Genomic DNA, 16,823 nt, shown 5'->3' on the forward strand with positions numbered 1-16,823 from the left:
ATCGTTAAACGTTGAAATCGTGCAGAAAGGAATAAAAATAAAATGTTTGAACTATTAAATTAAAATTCGTTATGTCAGTTCAGTTGAGTTGTTTTTATTTCTGACCATCATATCAAAAACAATACACGTCAACATAGCAAAGGTAGAAGCGACAAAACGCAAACGTTAAAACGTGCTTGAATTCGTCATGTCAATTCAGTTGTTTTTATTTTTGATCATGATATCAAAAACAATTCACATCAACATAGCAAAGGTGTAGAAAAAGGTAGAAGCGACAAAACGCGAACGTTAAAACGTGCTTGTGACCGAAGTAAGTTATTGAGTTGAAAGAAATTTGGCACGGTCGCAACACCTTCAGAAAAATTTAAGAAATGAAGGGAAAATAAAAAAAAGAAAATGTTACAAAAAAAATCATGTTTAATGTCTCTAAGTTAGTAATTTTGAATAGTTAAAATGATTAGTTTGGATCAACAAATGTGTGGCCTACAGCTTGGATTGAAAGGAAATTATCAGGTAGGCTACCGTAGCCTAGTTATCCCGACCAGCAGAAATTGCCGTTTTTACATCGTTTTAACGTCGCTAAACGTTCAAATCGTGTAGAAAAGTGAACTTTGCTGACTAGGATACGTTGAAACTGGGAAACATTCACAGAAGCCCTTCGATTTGTTCCAAGAACCCATTTAGCCTAACAGTTCATTTGTACATTGATTCAACGTCTGAATACATTATCTTAAAAAAGCATAATCTTAAAAATGCAACATATCGAAGGGCTTCTGTGAATGTTTCTCAGTTTCAACGCAGGCCTTGAAACTCGTGTTTTTTTCCGGCAGCCATCGTGGCCTATCGAGAGCTCCTTCTCGACAGCCAAATCTGCGTTCTTGGATGCCAAAATACAATAACGACAGCATAAGTAAATAGCATTAAACTTGCAACAATGTTAAATTGATCACTTAGCGTTGTTGAAGTCTGAGCGACGTCCTGCAATAGAATCGTTGTACCACGCATTAAATGCTTTATCGGGATTGTAATCCGGTATTGCGGGACCATCTAACCAGGGATGGATCCAGCCTCTAATTTTTGGGGGGGTGCTGCTGAAATCTATTTTCATTCAAGGAGGTCCATCAGTGTGGCACTGTCAAAATGTGTCTCTGCTGTATTTGGCATACTGATAAGCATTCATGTTGTTAATACAGATGTTTTTGTTTAATATTTATAAAGACCTGAAAACGGAGAAAGTGTGCATGAAAAATCAAGTCTTAAAACAAGCATGAATAAAAAACACTTATGGTATAACAAAATTCAAGAATGTGATGAAATTTTGGGAAATATTCTAAAGTTTAAAAACATGAGCAGTACAAAACACATGATTATTTCCATTGGTATACATTCCATAATCTACACAGCATCAATTTGTTACATGCTGATATAAAAGGATGCAACCTAGTTCGTACCCTGAAAAGATCGAGAGAAAAAATTAAAAAAAGCCGAAGTCGCTGATCGCAGTTTCCGCAAACAAACAAAAACTCTTAGGATCATTACCGGAAATTTTAAAATGTTTGCAGAAACTCCGATCAGCCCTAACCCTTTTAAAATGTTTGCGGAAACTGCGGAAAAACGGTTCTATTTTTTCTCTCGATCTTTTCAGTTTGTTTGTTTGCGGAAACTCCGATAAGTGACTTCGGCTTTTCTTAATTTTTTTCTCTCGATTGTTTCCTAACCCTTTTAAAATGTTTGTGGAAACTGCGGAAAAACTGCGATTAGCGACTTCGGCTTTGTTTTATTTTTTTCTTTCGATCTTTTCAGTTGGTTTATTTGCCGATCAGCGACTTCGGCTATTTTTAATTTTTTCTTCTCGATCTTTTCCTAACTCTTTTAAAATGTTTTCTGAAACTGCGATCAAGACTTCGGCAAACTCTTAGGATCATTACCGGAAATTTTAAAATGTTTGCGGAAAAACGGAAACTGCGATCAGTGACTTCGGCTTTGTGCTAATTTTTTCTCTCGATCTTTTCAGTTTGTTTGTTTGCGAAAACTGCGATCAACGACTTCGGCTTTGTGCTATTTTTTCTCTCAATCTTTTCAGGGGGAAAATTAAAAAATTTGTGGAAACTGCGATCAGCGACTTCGGCTTTTTTTTACTTTTTTCTCTCGATCTTTTCAGGGTACGAACTGAGGGTACGAACTGTTCAGGGTATGAACTAGGTTGCACCCGATATAAAATGCTATGATCTATTAAAATATAAATGAATACTAGTAGATCTTAATACCATTAGTTTATTAAAATAATAGCAGTTGGAAATTTTTTTGGGGGGTGCGCACCCCCCCCCCCTTGGATCCATCCTTGCATCTAACGACCCTAAATTGTTTTAACTGCATACCGCCTTTCATAAAACCTGACCATTTATTCCGTTATGATGTCACCATTGAGGGTGTGAAGTCACTAACCCACAGCCTTCTCAACTATGAAGACACGTGTTTTACCCACGGATGTCAACTAACCTAGTTCTCCTTTTTAACAATGATTCAATGTCCCACAACATTAAATCGATATAAAAACGACATCACAATTAAAATAAACATCGGACAGTTAAAATAAACATCGGAAATTGCAAACAAGACTTGCGCTGGTGATCGCAGCTGGATATATTCAATACAACATTAGTGACTATGATGCGCTGACCTAATTCTGCGTCACTCTTTGATACTACATATTTTCGACATTTAATCCACGATCATTCTATTGCGAAATTAAATAATTGGCTAGGAGAAACCGTCGGCCAAACTTGGCTGACGGAGAAGGTAGCACCGGCGGTCATTCAAGCACTACTTAGCGGCCATGGCCGCCGGCTGCTTTAAGGCTTGCAACGTATCCTAGTCATCAAAGTTCTCTTTTCTACACGATTTCAACGTTTAGCGACGTTAAAACGATAGGCCACACATTTGGTTAGCCTTTTTATTCTGTTACTACAATGTAAAAATGAACTGTTAGACTAACTGGGTTCTTGCAACAAATTTTTGCTGGTAGGGATAACTAGGCTACGGTACCCGATAATTTCCTTTCAATCCAAGCTGTAGGCCACACATTTGTTGATCCAAACTAATCATTTTAACTATTCAAAAGTACTAACTTATAGATATAAACATGATTTTTTTTTCATATTTTTTGTAACATTTTTTTTTTTTTTTTTTCCCTTTACATCTTAAATTTTTCTGAAGGTGTTGCGACCGTGCCAAATTTCTTTTAACTCAATAACTTACTTCGGTCACAAGCACGTTTTAACGTTCGCGTTTTGTCGCTTCTACCTTAAAAACAACTGAACTGACATGACGAATTCAAGCACGTTTTAGCGTTTGCGTTTTGTCGCTTCTACCTTTGCTATGTTGACGTGTATTGTTTTTGATATGATGGTCAGAAATAAAAACAACTGAACTGAACTGACATGATAAATTTTAATTTAATAGTTCAAACCTTTTATTTTTATTCCTTGCTGCACGTTCAACGACGTTAAAACGATGTGAAACAGTTAGGCTACGGTACCCGATAATTCCCTTTCAAAAACAAAATTTCCAAAACTTGCCGAATAGGGCACTCGCCGAATAAGGAACTAGCCGAATCGGATTAGCCGAATCGGACTCGCCGAAACGGGCCATTCCGTGTTTATATTGACACCTAGGTCGCAAACCGAATTTATTAGAACCGCTGCTTGAAAGGATAAGTTTTAGGCATGCAGTACGCCTAGTCGTAAAAATTTGGTTAGGTCATAATTGAAACAGTTGGAAAACAAGCCGATTCGTTTTGTTTTCGTGCGACTGAATAACAATGATCAAGACAGTGAAGTTATCGAAATAAAACGCAAAAAATCATGATCTCAATCAAGCAGAGTGGAAACCCGCTATCGGTTTTATTAGCTTCGTTTCGCTCGGTTTGGTAATTACTTACCTTCAAAGCGTTAACAACGGCAAAGTGTTTTCTCTTCTGTTTTTTATCGAAAGTATTTATAGTCTTTTATCGAATACCATATATACTCGAGATGCTCGCAAGTGATTTTCACCTCAAAAACACAGGTTCAACTCATACACGGGACAAGCTCGGCAGTTTTCAACATGAACGCACTTTTGCTGCGGCAAAATCATTGCCGACGTAGATTACGGAGTGTGACATTACGTCGACCGAAGCAAAAGTTTTGAATACGTTTATTTGCAGTGATTCAAACATAATTTTCAAATTTAATGATATCTTGTCAATTCTAAACTTTATGCTCTTGTTGAGCAATATGCAAAGCTCACGAGACAAAACAGCAGAAAGAGCTGTTTTAAGAGATCATTTTTTTTATTTCTACGCATAGGATATAATCGTTCTAATTACGTAACATGGCGATGATCGTTGAAGTCGATGTCAAACCTTAGCGGCTGCATAAAACAATGATGTCAGGTTGGCTAGGTGATAATAGCGGTAAGAGACGTTGTTAATGCAGGCAATATCTGCGACCAAGACCATTAAACACCTTTTCTTTTATCGGTTTTCAATTTAATTCTCATACCTTGCAAACAAAACAATGCGTTCTGTTGAATCATAATTGAATATAATTGATCTCACAACGACAAAACCTCGTTGAAAATAGCGCGCCTAATTTAGCTGGTTTACTTAATATTGTGTGAGTAGTTATTACATGACTATTCCAGCACAGTAAGTTACTCTACGATCTACTTTGCAATTTCCATATTATACTCACTGTATGAGAAAGCCATGCGATCAGCTGCTGTTTTGCGGGCAAGAGCAACGTAGGCTATTTTTCACTTTCGGCATTTTTTAATTCCGTTTAAATGATCTAAATCTCTTTCGCAAAGTGTTTTATCTTTGAAACACCACTTGTAATGACCATTTTTGTTGCTCCTCAACCATAAATTTAAGAGGGGCACCGGCCCCCCCGGAAGTTGGCGCGTATTGTGTCAAGGCCCTAGTTTGAACTTTGTCATCTTAATCATTTCTTGATTCTTGCCACAAATAGCAAAAAGCGATGACCCATTTTTTAGATTAGTTAGCCTATAATTTACATTTCATATATGTTGTAACTTTGAGAATTTGAAAGGAATAGCTAGAGAGTTGTGCTATCATTAAATTCTATCATTAGGATTATTTAATTTTGGATAATTTCAGCTTTACTAAAACTATGAATTTGTTTTTTAGATATTTGATGCTGGTGACTACTTTCTTTTAACCCCAAATGAAAATTCTGAGGGTGCTTTGAAAGCTGTAGTATCATGTGCTGATGGGATTAAGGTTTCCGATCCAAACTCAGTATTTTTAATTGATCATGCATGGACTTACGAAGTTCACAGAGCATGCAAACAGTTATGTGAAAGTCCAGGTTGTTAAAGTTTGTTAATTTGAAAAATGATCTTTACTTTTTATGTATATGACTGACACATTTTTGTATTTTTTTTCTATGTGTGATTTAATGTTAGTGGTAGGCCTAGTAGGTTTTTTTTTCTGAGAAGTTATGAATTGTAAAGGTTGAAGTGAAGTTATGTTTTTTTATATGAATTATGGAATTGACAAACATGATATTGATTTGTTTGTAAAGTGATAAGACTGTCTTCATTATAAAAAATCGAAAGTTACCATGATTATAATATAGTCAGATCCTTTCAATACACTTCTGAGCAATTTCTGCACAAGTTATGGCCCAACCTAGACCACAAAAATTCATCTGCAGTTGTTGAATCGATGTAAAAACGACAGGTTTTGCTGTCTGGAATGTTTCTTTGCATAAAAGTTTAAAAATTATTTGCAGTTGAGTTACCAACATGAATATCAGTCACTTGTCAAGCTATAATGCTATATTTCTAAAGTAAGAGTATAAAATGTTTATGCAAACTGTAAGTGTAAAGTGTATCTAAACAAGTCCCAATTCGTTATCACAGGTTTACTTCCACGAATAGCACAATTGATGGGTTACTCTGTTCATGGTGAGATCTTTTCGCCAGATGACGATATTGTCAATAACATACTGACAGATATGTGGAAGTACAATCAAACTTACTCTATAACCCATAAGGTAATTGCTTGTTACTTAGCAAAAGAATTTAAACAAATTGTTTTTGTTTTAAACCAATCATTCTTGTGGAAATATTTAAGTGCTTATACAATATACATTTTACTATACTTATTACACTATCAATTATTTTATTTATTATACTTATTATTTAAATTATTTATTTTATTATTATTATATATTTTATTATTTTATTATATATTTTATTATTATTATTAGATTACACTGGTCAACAAAAAAAAAATTTTTTTTCTTGCATGGGCTTTGAGAACTGATTTAGGGTAACTTTGGGGTGCTGAATCCGAATCTGACCTCAGATTTATCCTATCACGTCAGGTTTGTGAGACATGATAACAGCAAATTGCTACTTTTGTCAAAAGTGGAAGATTCGGCGTTGCGTTTACCACCAACATATGCAGTGTTATAACGAAAGGTTAGTGTTAGACAGGCCAAAACAGCTTAAATAAGGTTACTGAACAAGCATTGCCATGGGCCTGTTTAAATCTTTGTGGTTTCATGCAAAATATTGACGGGGGTGGGGGTCAGTTATACTTTTAGCCTCCCTTTTAGCTTGTTACTACTGCATGGTTAATAATGTTGCTTAGAAAACAAATTGGTATCAAAATTATAGTTGGTGGGTGTATTTCAGCTACTTATGTACTACAGGGCCTGGATTTCTGGATATAGCACAATGTGTATGTGCAATAAACGCAACGTCAGATCTTCCACTTTTGACAAAAGTAACAAATTGCTGTCATCATATCTCCCAAACCTGACGTGATAGGATAAATCTGAGGTAAGATTCGGATTCAGCACCCCAAAATTACCCTAAATCCATTGAAAAACTCCATGCAAGAAAAGTTGTGTTGACCAGTGTTATTTATTTTATTATACTAGATTTGTAGTATTAATAGTTTTTATTGTTTTCAAGTGCTTATACAATGTGCTTATACATATATTCTATTTTTATTGTTATTTTTATTTATTCTATCATTATCGCGCTTTCTGCCGATGTTGCGTAATCTGTATCGTAATCGTAAAATTTCTTGTTGACCAGTGTTATAGGTTGCTTAACCTTTTGCATGGGCATGGAAAAATAAACAGAAAAACCGCCTACCTAAATAATCCCTACAAATTTTCGAAAATTCTCCGAATCGGTTTTCTCCGAAAATGAGATTTCTCCGATCGGCTTCTCCGAATTGGATTCTCTGAAACGGGCCATTTTCTTTTAACACCCTGCCCACATAATCGCACATACTCCACTTTACATTTTTGTATGATGACCTGAATATTTTGCATTCATCTATAATGCTGGCATTAGCACAACAATCTAACCTCTTATTGTATTTATTAAAAATCGATTTCGCTGTTACATTCAGACGCATTATTTTTGTTGCCATGTCTCTGTTTGGACTTGTGTTGTGTTATTGTTTTTACAAGAAAAACTGAAACTCCTTTTCTTGATTTTTGCACATTGTTGTTTTGACTTCCATTTATCTTGTTTTGTATGAGACTGGTTTTTCAAAGTTTAAAAGGTGTTGTATAATTAGGTAAATATTACTTTGTTCTGCACTGATACAGTGATACACCATGCGTCCCATTTGATACCTTATAAGATAGGGCACTCAAAGATGACATGATGATCAGTTTTTCCCACACCGCATTCGCAGTTCTGAAATATCATTCATTGAATATCAATAAACGATATATAAATGTTTATATTTTTTCCTGATACCGGTGAGACTTTGTTTTGTAAATTTTCATCTTTCGCTTTGCTGCAGACTACTGGAATGACAGTACCTATATGGTACATTATGGACGAATTTGGCTCTTGTATTCAGCATTCTGATTCGCCATCCATGTGCGTAGTGCCTTTTTTCTATCAACCGAAGCAGATGTCGTTTTCAATCATGTGGCCATTAATTGACTTGGATTATGGAGGTTGGGTTCTCGGCTTATTCTTAAATTCTTTATAATTATTTGTTTATTTATTGCAAAAATTTAGGAATATGTAGTAGCTGGATCATCTACAGTTAAGCTTATTCAAATAGAATCTATTTGTAGAATGATCTAGCTGATCGAAATCGATTTTTAGCTATTTATGATTGAACTGACTTACAGTGTGAAAATAAATTTGTTTATATTATTATACAAGACATGTAACTTGTTGTGGGTTTGACACCTGTCAGAACATCTTTCATTTTCTTGATAAATTAAAAATATCAGCATTTTAAATTTATCGTTAAGTACCATATCGCTACTTCTAGATGACGTCACAAGGGATTACGCTAATTTTGAAAGAGATCCTCTTCTTAGAAAATGCAAATTACTTCCATGGAATCCAGTAGACTTGTCTGATGTCACACCAAGTGGTGGACTGCTTCCAGACCAACGTTATGAGGTGATATTTGGCGAACGATTCTTCTAATGTATTACGATGGCGTATTTGTAATCTGTAAGCCGCTGCAGCAGATGGAGTGTTTTGAACGGTAGACGCTTTGAAAATAGGACAATTTTTTCTATAAACCAGCTGACTGCAGCATTGTGCGCCTTCTAGCACTCAGCTAGAGAGTTCTTTTTGTTTTGAATTATGTTTGATAATTACAGAAGAATAAAGAGTAGTGGCAGGAATGGGATTCGAACCCACTCCATTGAAATGACTATTCACTAGCTTTAACTTTCTAGGCCATTCTGGCTACGCCGAAACATCCATTTAATTTACTTTCTAGCGTGCATTAGTCGCACAACTGCAATCAGCTGATTTAAATCTTGCCTTCTGATTGGTTAATAAACCTCATATGCTGTAGCGACCTGCAGATTATAAATACGCATTGCGGTGCGTCAAAAATAATTATTTTTGTTAAAAACTATCTTAGTTTAAAAGAAATATAAATTGTTTAATGTTTATCGCGACATTAACGTTTTAATTGCATAATTTGGTTTGCTTTTATTTCGAAACTTTATCCTCGGACGGACCAAGCCTTTGACAGATTAATTATTTTTGGCAGTGTCGCATACTTGTAGAGGCTTTGGACTACTGACGCCGGTTACCGAGATTGACAGAGTGAAGTTTCCTTTGTTGTTGAAGTGTTGTCTGTGAACTAGGATACACAAGTTTCCGCGGAATGGTGGAGAGCAGTCCTAGAATGTGTTGCTCAAGCACACACCTTGAGAGCCGAACCAGCGCCGCTGTGTTGCTGCAAAAACTTTTAAGTGTGATGTTCTATAATGTACTGTACTGGACTGCATCGAACTCAAACTGTAAACAGTAAGCAGTGTTTTTAGCCTATTTAGTTTCATCAGTGCGGTACAAAGACCGGATGTGATGTGAGGTCTGTTGAGTCGAACAAAATCACCGGATTTAAACTACGCAATGTTGTCTGGATCCATTTCGAACACATCCTAATCTTTCTGGGCTCATCACCACAACTTCCTCAGCACTGGGCCCAAATGAATCTGAAATGCAGTGTTGAAGATTATACACAAAAAACGCACACTTTCCCAATTTAAATCCTACATAGTGTTTCAGGACCGTTATAAATTTTACAATGAAAACCCCCCAAACACCTGTAGTGCTCGGTACACCGAGAAAAAAAGATTAAAGGTTTACATGGGAATCTTAAGTGAATATTTGACGGACGTAGCGACGTTTGAAATTGTTGAAGAAACTTCAGAAGCTGACGTGATTTTTACAGAAGAACCCATTAAAGATTTCAAGTAAGTGACATCTTACGAATGACAGTGGCGGGCCGACAGTTTCCACATGCTTAGCACAGCTGCGCCTTTTTCGTAATGTCAAGCCACTGAGATAGCAAAAAAAGCTATTTTTTATAATTTCTGGGAACAATTTGTTGAAGTTTAGCTTGAAAACACTAAAAACTATCTTCAACTACCATACTACGTAATTAAACTATATGTATATAATCGTCTAAATTAAAGTCTTGACTCGTTGTTGCACGATTCACCTATGTATTTTGCACCTGAGACATTTTTTAAGCAGTAGAAAGTTATGCAACAGCCAGTTGAAAGATTCTGGTAGAATTATTAATAATTATGATTTTACTGAGACAATTGTAACATGTGACTTAAATATTCGCTTAATCATGATCACCTGAAAATTCTTGACCGGGTGTAATCAATTTTTTTGTCAATTTGTTCGGTTTGCACCAAATATCACTCTTGTTACCAGTTTTCTGAATAGGCGCTTTTTAGGTATATGTTTCTGTGAAAGCGTTTTTACATTTCGTTTTAGAATAAATATTCTTTCGTGTTCATTTTTTTTTTTTTTTTTCCAGAAAGTTTGAGGACGAACGACCGGAAGTTTTCTTGAATCAATTTCCGGGAGAAGTCTTGTTATTCTGTAGAGATTTCTTTGCTGACATAGCCAGACGGTCCACCGATACTGGGAGAAGTACTTTTAATATCTATGTTAAATTATTTTTATCGATGTTAAATTATTTTATCAATGTTTTCATTTAACTCTTTTTTTACAACAAAACAGTTGACCCGCAATCCAAATGTTTGTAAATGAGCTTAATTTCTAACAGCTGAATTATGCTTGTAATCACGAACTATTGTCGCAATGAAGAGTTGAACATCAATCAGGATTAGCATGCTTATTTGTTTCATATTGCTTCAAAGAAGCCTGGTCGTCGTGGCGAAACATCACTGTCAACCACGTGTTTCAAGAAATTTCTCTGTATCCTTGGTATCTTCAATTTTTAAATGTTTTTTCTCAGATCATTCCTTTATCTTTCCATGTTTCTTTGGTCTTCTTTTTCTTGTTTTGTTTCATTTTATTTAATCGATTAATTAAGCACAAAGAGGATACATGACATTTTGACGCGGCCAATATGACGCGAGACAATTGACTGAGGTCGAATTGTCGCGGAGACATCTCATCGCGAGGTTAATTGACGCAACTTTTACATTATTCATGCAAACGCGACAGAATGTCCTGATCCCAGACAGGGATTGGAGGTGCAACCAGCATAGATTTCAGTTGTCCAGCTGGTTTCTGATGCTCTATATAAGGAATCATTACAATGCTTATCATAAGTCCTTTCATCTGTTCTTCTTCGTCGTATGACCTTTCTTCAGGACTATATGTTTGGGCATGAGGTCATCAGCCACTCGACAGTCTCGTCATCCAGGCCTTCAGTCCAAGCGATCTATGTGGGATTGATGGATTGGGCAGTCATGGACGACATGGTGTACTGTCTGGTCTGTGGCACCACACTCGCATCCCGGTGAGGGAGCCAGGCCCCATCTGCACATGTCTGAACGAAAGCGACCGACGCCGGTTCGTAGGCGGTTAAGCCGGACCCACGCAAGTCTTGTTGTTTGTTTTCTTAATTTCATCTGTTGCATTGTTTTCTTAAACCACTCAATATCAATATTTGTTTTCAGCTCCTGATTGGTTCCCGGTTTCGTTTGATTTGCACTCACAATTTCCACGATTTGTTTCGCACTTTTTAACGCGAAGTGCCTCGAATTTCGACAAAAACTGTTGGATGCTTAAACCTTACAATCTTCCGACAAACGTGAACGTTTATATTTCTAACAATTTAAACGAAATAATTCGCCAAAGGGAAACTGGGATTCCACAAGTTAGTATTTACTCAGTTTTTACTTATATTTACTAGTATTTACTTATAAAAAAAAAATAAAAAAATTTACTCAGTTTTTTCAAACTTAAATTTGGAAATGTTAGGTCAACTTTATATGGCATACTGCCTTCGCAGCGATGTTCGTGTGAATCACTTGAAAATCGCTGTCAACGTTCATATTTTGTGACTGTAAAATTGAGAAAAATCGAAAAGTTTCCTTTAATACACTGGTCGGTCTGCCATTCTGCGAAGTGCTGGTAACCAAACATATCTTGTTGAATAAGCATTTGGCGACGAATTAACAAGCGGCAAGATAAAGTAGCAGTTTTAATTCTCGCTGTATGCGGTCAAGTAATTCGCTTCAAGAACAGCTCTACGTTTACCTGTAGGTTATAGCCAGTTAGTTGTCAATGGGTGCCGGTTACGGTACTAGTCAGGTTTTTTTTGCGTTTGGCTGGGTAGGTATGGTGAGTTGGGAGCACCTTTTCGTCCTGTAGGGGCCACGCAGGGAAAACACACCGACTCCTCTTAATGTGTTTGATGTCCAGTCATCACTTCACTTATGAGACTCGGAAGATGCAAAAAAAGAGGAAAATGAAAACAAAGGAAAAAAACACAGAAAAAACGAAGGTTTCTGAACTAAAGACAAGACCAAAGAATGATCACTTTGTCAACTTAGGTGACCGGGCTTATATCAGTGATCAATGACCCGACCCTGTAATGTGTGAAGTGGCCTAGGCTAAGTTTTCAAAGGAATTCTTTTAGCAAAGATAAAGATTGTGCTAATCAATAACTATCTCCTGCTACAGATTGCTTCAAAATACATTGAAAAACCCGTTCTTTTCTCAAGAGATGACACAGGAAGTCTTGTGAAATTCGAATTGAGATTTTACGTTCTTGTCACTTCAATGCGGCCCTTGAAAGTGCACGTGTGTGACATTTTCAACGCAAGATTCGCTGCAAAGTAGGTGCATAAAAAACTTCTAGTTGATACAATCATATGGCGTTTTTTGAAATAAAAATACTTCAGTAACTTATGTAATTTTTAAATGTATGTTTTTGCTGTGACCATATCCAGTGCTTACGTCTTCCACGGCGTGTGCGCTTGTTGCTTAGACTTGTTTTTATAGCTTTGCGCCTTTGCATAAGAAAAAGCACAACTGGAATGGTCTATGAAGGCATTGTTGATGACCTGGCCAGCTCACTCTGACCCACAAGGGTAGTTAAAAGGCATACTCATCTGCGCTATTTTACCAGATACTGACAGTAACAACAACAAAGTCATTAAGCGATGAAAGTCAGTCATCAGCAACACTGGTTGCTTTGTAAAGCGCTGCGTAGCAACGCATTCTGCGATGGATACAGCGCTTTATAAAAACAAGCTATTATTATTATTATTACATTTCTGTCATAACTTTGCCTATTGTTTGTTATTTGTTTTTGCTGTCAATGAATAATGGTTACTGTTATTCGTTACTTCAATGTATCGTTTTGGGTTTATCCACCCCGTCTATTTTCCTATGTTGTTAGACACTCTTGCTGAAGCAGGTTGATTTCATAGTCTTCATGTTTTAATGCTTGGTTTCATGCGAAATGTTTAGACCTTTTTCCCTTGAACATCTTGGTGATCAAGAGGTGCACTTTCTGGAAGAAACCTCAGATGTGGATGCGTCGTTCCACGGAATTCTGTGCGCGGATTTCATTGAGAATTTTGAAAAGCAGTACAGACACGTGAGGTTTAAAGATCTCAGGGTAAGAGCCGTGTTCCCCAATAACTTCTTAAACGTTACAACTTTAGTATAAACTGAAGATTTTTTTAACTGGTATACTTCCTGAAAGCTGAGCTATGTGGGTTTCATATTTTTGTTTCGAAGCGCAGGTCATGTGCTTGTTTTTCTGGAAAGAAAAACAACAGCATTGATATGCAAAACATTTGTTGAAGAAGAGATTGCATATGAATGTCAGTCTATTGTGTTGATGATTGGATCTTAGAATGGAATAAAGATTAAATGCGTTATTTATTGCGTTTTAAAGTTAGAGATTTAAAAAAAATGAAGATTTACAAGTTTGAGTTGTGTTGCGTCGATTTGACGTATTCTGACGAAATAAGGGCAAACCATCCAGAAATTGGACTGGTGATATTAAAGTCCTCACCAGACAAGGCTCGACTACAAAACCGCAATTGAAAAATCTCACAACAGAAAAAAATTGGCACTTCATTGCCCCCAACCCTCGACTCGAGGAAGTACCTGGTAATAAAGACGTTGAAGCATAAAAGCTCGTAGTTTATTTTTTAGGTTCATGATGCCCTTGGCGACGTTTTACGGGTCTTTAAGTTAATTCTGTATCTTCAAATTCATGTGTAGGTTGATATTCACAAGGGCATCAGCAAACTTTTGAAGTCCGCCATTTCCAGACCACCTCCGTACGGCGTTGGGCAATATTCAAATTCAAGAGCAATCTATGCTGTTGATACCATGCTAGAATGGCAGGTGGATGAACAGACAGGTAAGTAATACAAGGCAGAAAGACTTTGATTTCACACACGACAAAAATCGTACGTTAGTAACCAATTTCATTTAGTTTTCTATCAATAACTGTAACGAAGGTATACGAGAAATTAAAAAGCAACAAACTGTTTTCATGATTTACCAACGTTTTCTGCATCATTGTAGTGCGCACCGTTAGAGGAGAAACATACAATTTGAACTGTCAGATATATGTACTACAGTAATAGCAATGGTCACGTTAGGCAAATTTAAAGTTATGGTAAAAATAATGTGAAGATAGTTGCTTTTATGTAGTTTTTCAAATAAATAAATACTTAATCTCATACCTACAGTACACACATGACATTGCGTGAGAGCCGAAACGGTTGGACTCGTGCAAAATACAGTAGGCTATCATAAAAAGCAGATAAATATGATCGGAGTTCAAGCTGTGCTAGGCTACTCTGTTTAAGTAATCTGTACTTCTGGTTCGTCTACAGAGCTTCTGTTGTTTCTTCACCTGATAAACCCGTATCTCAGGATTTTGAACGTATAAAGAATAATTTGACGTAAAAAGAAGGCGATGCAAGTGCTGAAGCACTGACAAGAGAGTCTAGGGCAGGGTTACTCAACAAATCTTAATAAAGGTCCAGTTTGACAAGTTGAACATTTTTAGCGGTCCGGTGAATAAGTTATTTCACATGCCACCACGAAAGTTAAACTATCTGGGAGTGACTATTGGGGAGTCTAGGAGTCGAAGCCCCCCCAGCAACTAGGATAACAGTAAAAATCGCTTCCTCCCTGCAGAAATATGTTTAAAGAAGCCCTGAAACGTGGCAATGAGGTTATTCTTCCAAAAGCTCAAGGTCCACCATCAACACCCAGAAGGTCCGGATTCGGACCACGGTCCGCCAGTTGAGTAGCCCTGGTCTAGGGGATACTTTGTATCCGGGCCGGCGTGATTTTAGTGGCTCGAAACCTTTCCAAGTTTGAAGAAACCACAACGTACTTTTGGATATGCAGCAGTTTTAAAACTTCACTTTTCAATACTATGCAATTGTGCGTTACAAGTCACGTACTTTATAAATGGTGTTGTTTCAACAGGTTCAAACAGGATGCAACCAGCTCTGTTAGAATGCGTTTTTATGCCCCAGCTGCAGACTGTATGCAAGAACTACCCCTCTTTTCTCAACGACGTCTTCAAATTTTTGTTTATGGGAGATGAAAGTTGTCAAGCATACGACATCTCCGACTTGTGACTTTTCACTTTCATTCTTTGTGTCGGTTTAATGGAGTGAAAAATTTAGCAACTGTCGCTATAAACAAACTAAACCTTTTGTGGGTTGAAATTGTGTGTCTCCATACAGACAAATTCAATTGTAGACTACATATGAAATAGGAATTTTACCCAGTCCGAGAAAGTGTCGACATATGCAAATTTAGCTGTGATAGAAGTCGCTTTAATCTATGTGTAGTAAACGTAGAGAACTGGCGTTTTATTGACTTTATTTGTACACATGAACAAAGTCGTCAAGGCTGCATCATTTCTCCCAGTACAACATAACATGATTAAACTATTGACCAACATTTTGCTGAAGGGCATTATATTCATTTTAGTTTTACCTCAATTAACTTGTTCAGGGCAAAAATGCACCAGTGACCATGTATTATATATTGATATATCAGCACTTCTACTGTATGAGCAGAAAGTGGCATAACTTTAGGTGGTTTAAAACGTACATGAACGGTAGGTCGGGTAGCAAGATGCATGTCACTTTTTTGTCACTAGTAAGCACTACAATAAACCTTAGTTCTGTAAAATCTTAAATCTGTTTTGTATCATGGGTTATTTTGGTTCTCATGAATATGATTTTGATAACCTTAACCTTAGATGCCTCAATTAAAATCCCATTAACTGTATTTTGTTGTTTTATCAATCCAGTATAATATGAAAACGCTTGCTTTTGTTTCTTTGTTTGAAATTTCATTTCTGGTGCGAACAGTGAAGGATGACAAGTCCAACTACCGGTAGCCTTCCGTTATTATTTTTTTGAAAATCTAAAAACTTACATTTGTCTGTAAATGTTTTCTGAAAAACAACTTTGTTTTGTTCTTATCCTGCTCTGTCGTGAAAAAATACTTTCACTCAGCAATGCGCATTATCACCTATTGTGGGTAACCTGTCATTATTATAAGTCGTAAGATATTATGATGCTTAAACATTGGAAACATGTCATGCGGAAAATAAAGATGAGACAACATGCTTTATTGCTGATTTATGTTCACGTTATAATAAAACTTTGCCAGATAAACCTTCCACACTAGAGTACGAGACAGTAGGCCACTGAGAAGTAGGAAATCTGTTTTATAACACGATTAATTATGCCAGTGCCACTTAGCTTTTCAATGGCATCGATCAAACGGGAGCTACTGTACTATGAAAATTAGATTCTTAAGCTAAAGCTAAATTATAAACAGGCATAACTAAGCAACAACACTAACTTACATTTAACATTAAAAACAATAAGTGAACGTTTTCCGCTCTTCATATAACCCTTTTCAAGCCTATATAATATGCTTTTCCGCTCCGGTAGCTCAGTGGTTACGCGCCCGGCTCAAGATCGCGTGGCGCTGGTTCGACTCTCAGGGTGTGCGCTTGAGCATCGCAT

The 16,823-nt window shown here is 36.6% G+C and overlaps 1 protein-coding gene across 2 annotated transcripts in view; it reads left to right on the forward strand.

Moving 5' to 3' along the window:
- Positions 1-16,453, forward strand: part of LOC145783213 (tubulin--tyrosine ligase-like protein 12) — a 30,833-nt gene extending 14,380 nt beyond the window's left edge. The window contains exons 2-12 of one of the 2 annotated variants that reach the window (XM_082595016.1): positions 5,189-5,369; positions 5,926-6,059; positions 7,838-7,997; positions 8,324-8,457; positions 9,586-9,773; positions 10,352-10,467; positions 11,466-11,665; positions 12,475-12,629; positions 13,267-13,417; positions 14,032-14,173; positions 15,259-16,453. In XM_082595016.1, coding sequence (XP_082451142.1) covers positions 5,189-5,369; positions 5,926-6,059; positions 7,838-7,997; positions 8,324-8,457; positions 9,586-9,773; positions 10,352-10,467; positions 11,466-11,665; positions 12,475-12,629; positions 13,267-13,417; positions 14,032-14,173; positions 15,259-15,413 — 1,716 coding nt within the window. In that variant the 3' untranslated portion in view covers positions 15,414-16,453. Of the gene's footprint in view, positions 1-5,188; positions 5,370-5,925; positions 6,060-7,837; positions 7,998-8,323; positions 8,458-9,585; positions 9,774-10,351; positions 10,468-11,465; positions 11,666-12,474; positions 12,630-13,266; positions 13,418-14,031; positions 14,174-15,258 lie in introns of those variants that run through there. The other variant, XM_082595017.1, reaches the window with a different exon arrangement.
- Positions 16,454-16,823: the final 370 nt, after the last annotated feature.

The sequence above is a fragment of the Aplidium turbinatum genome, chromosome 14 (genome assembly GCF_918807975.1).
Source record: "Aplidium turbinatum chromosome 14, kaAplTurb1.1, whole genome shotgun sequence".
Classification (NCBI taxonomy): Eukaryota; Metazoa; Chordata; class Ascidiacea; order Aplousobranchia; family Polyclinidae; genus Aplidium; species Aplidium turbinatum.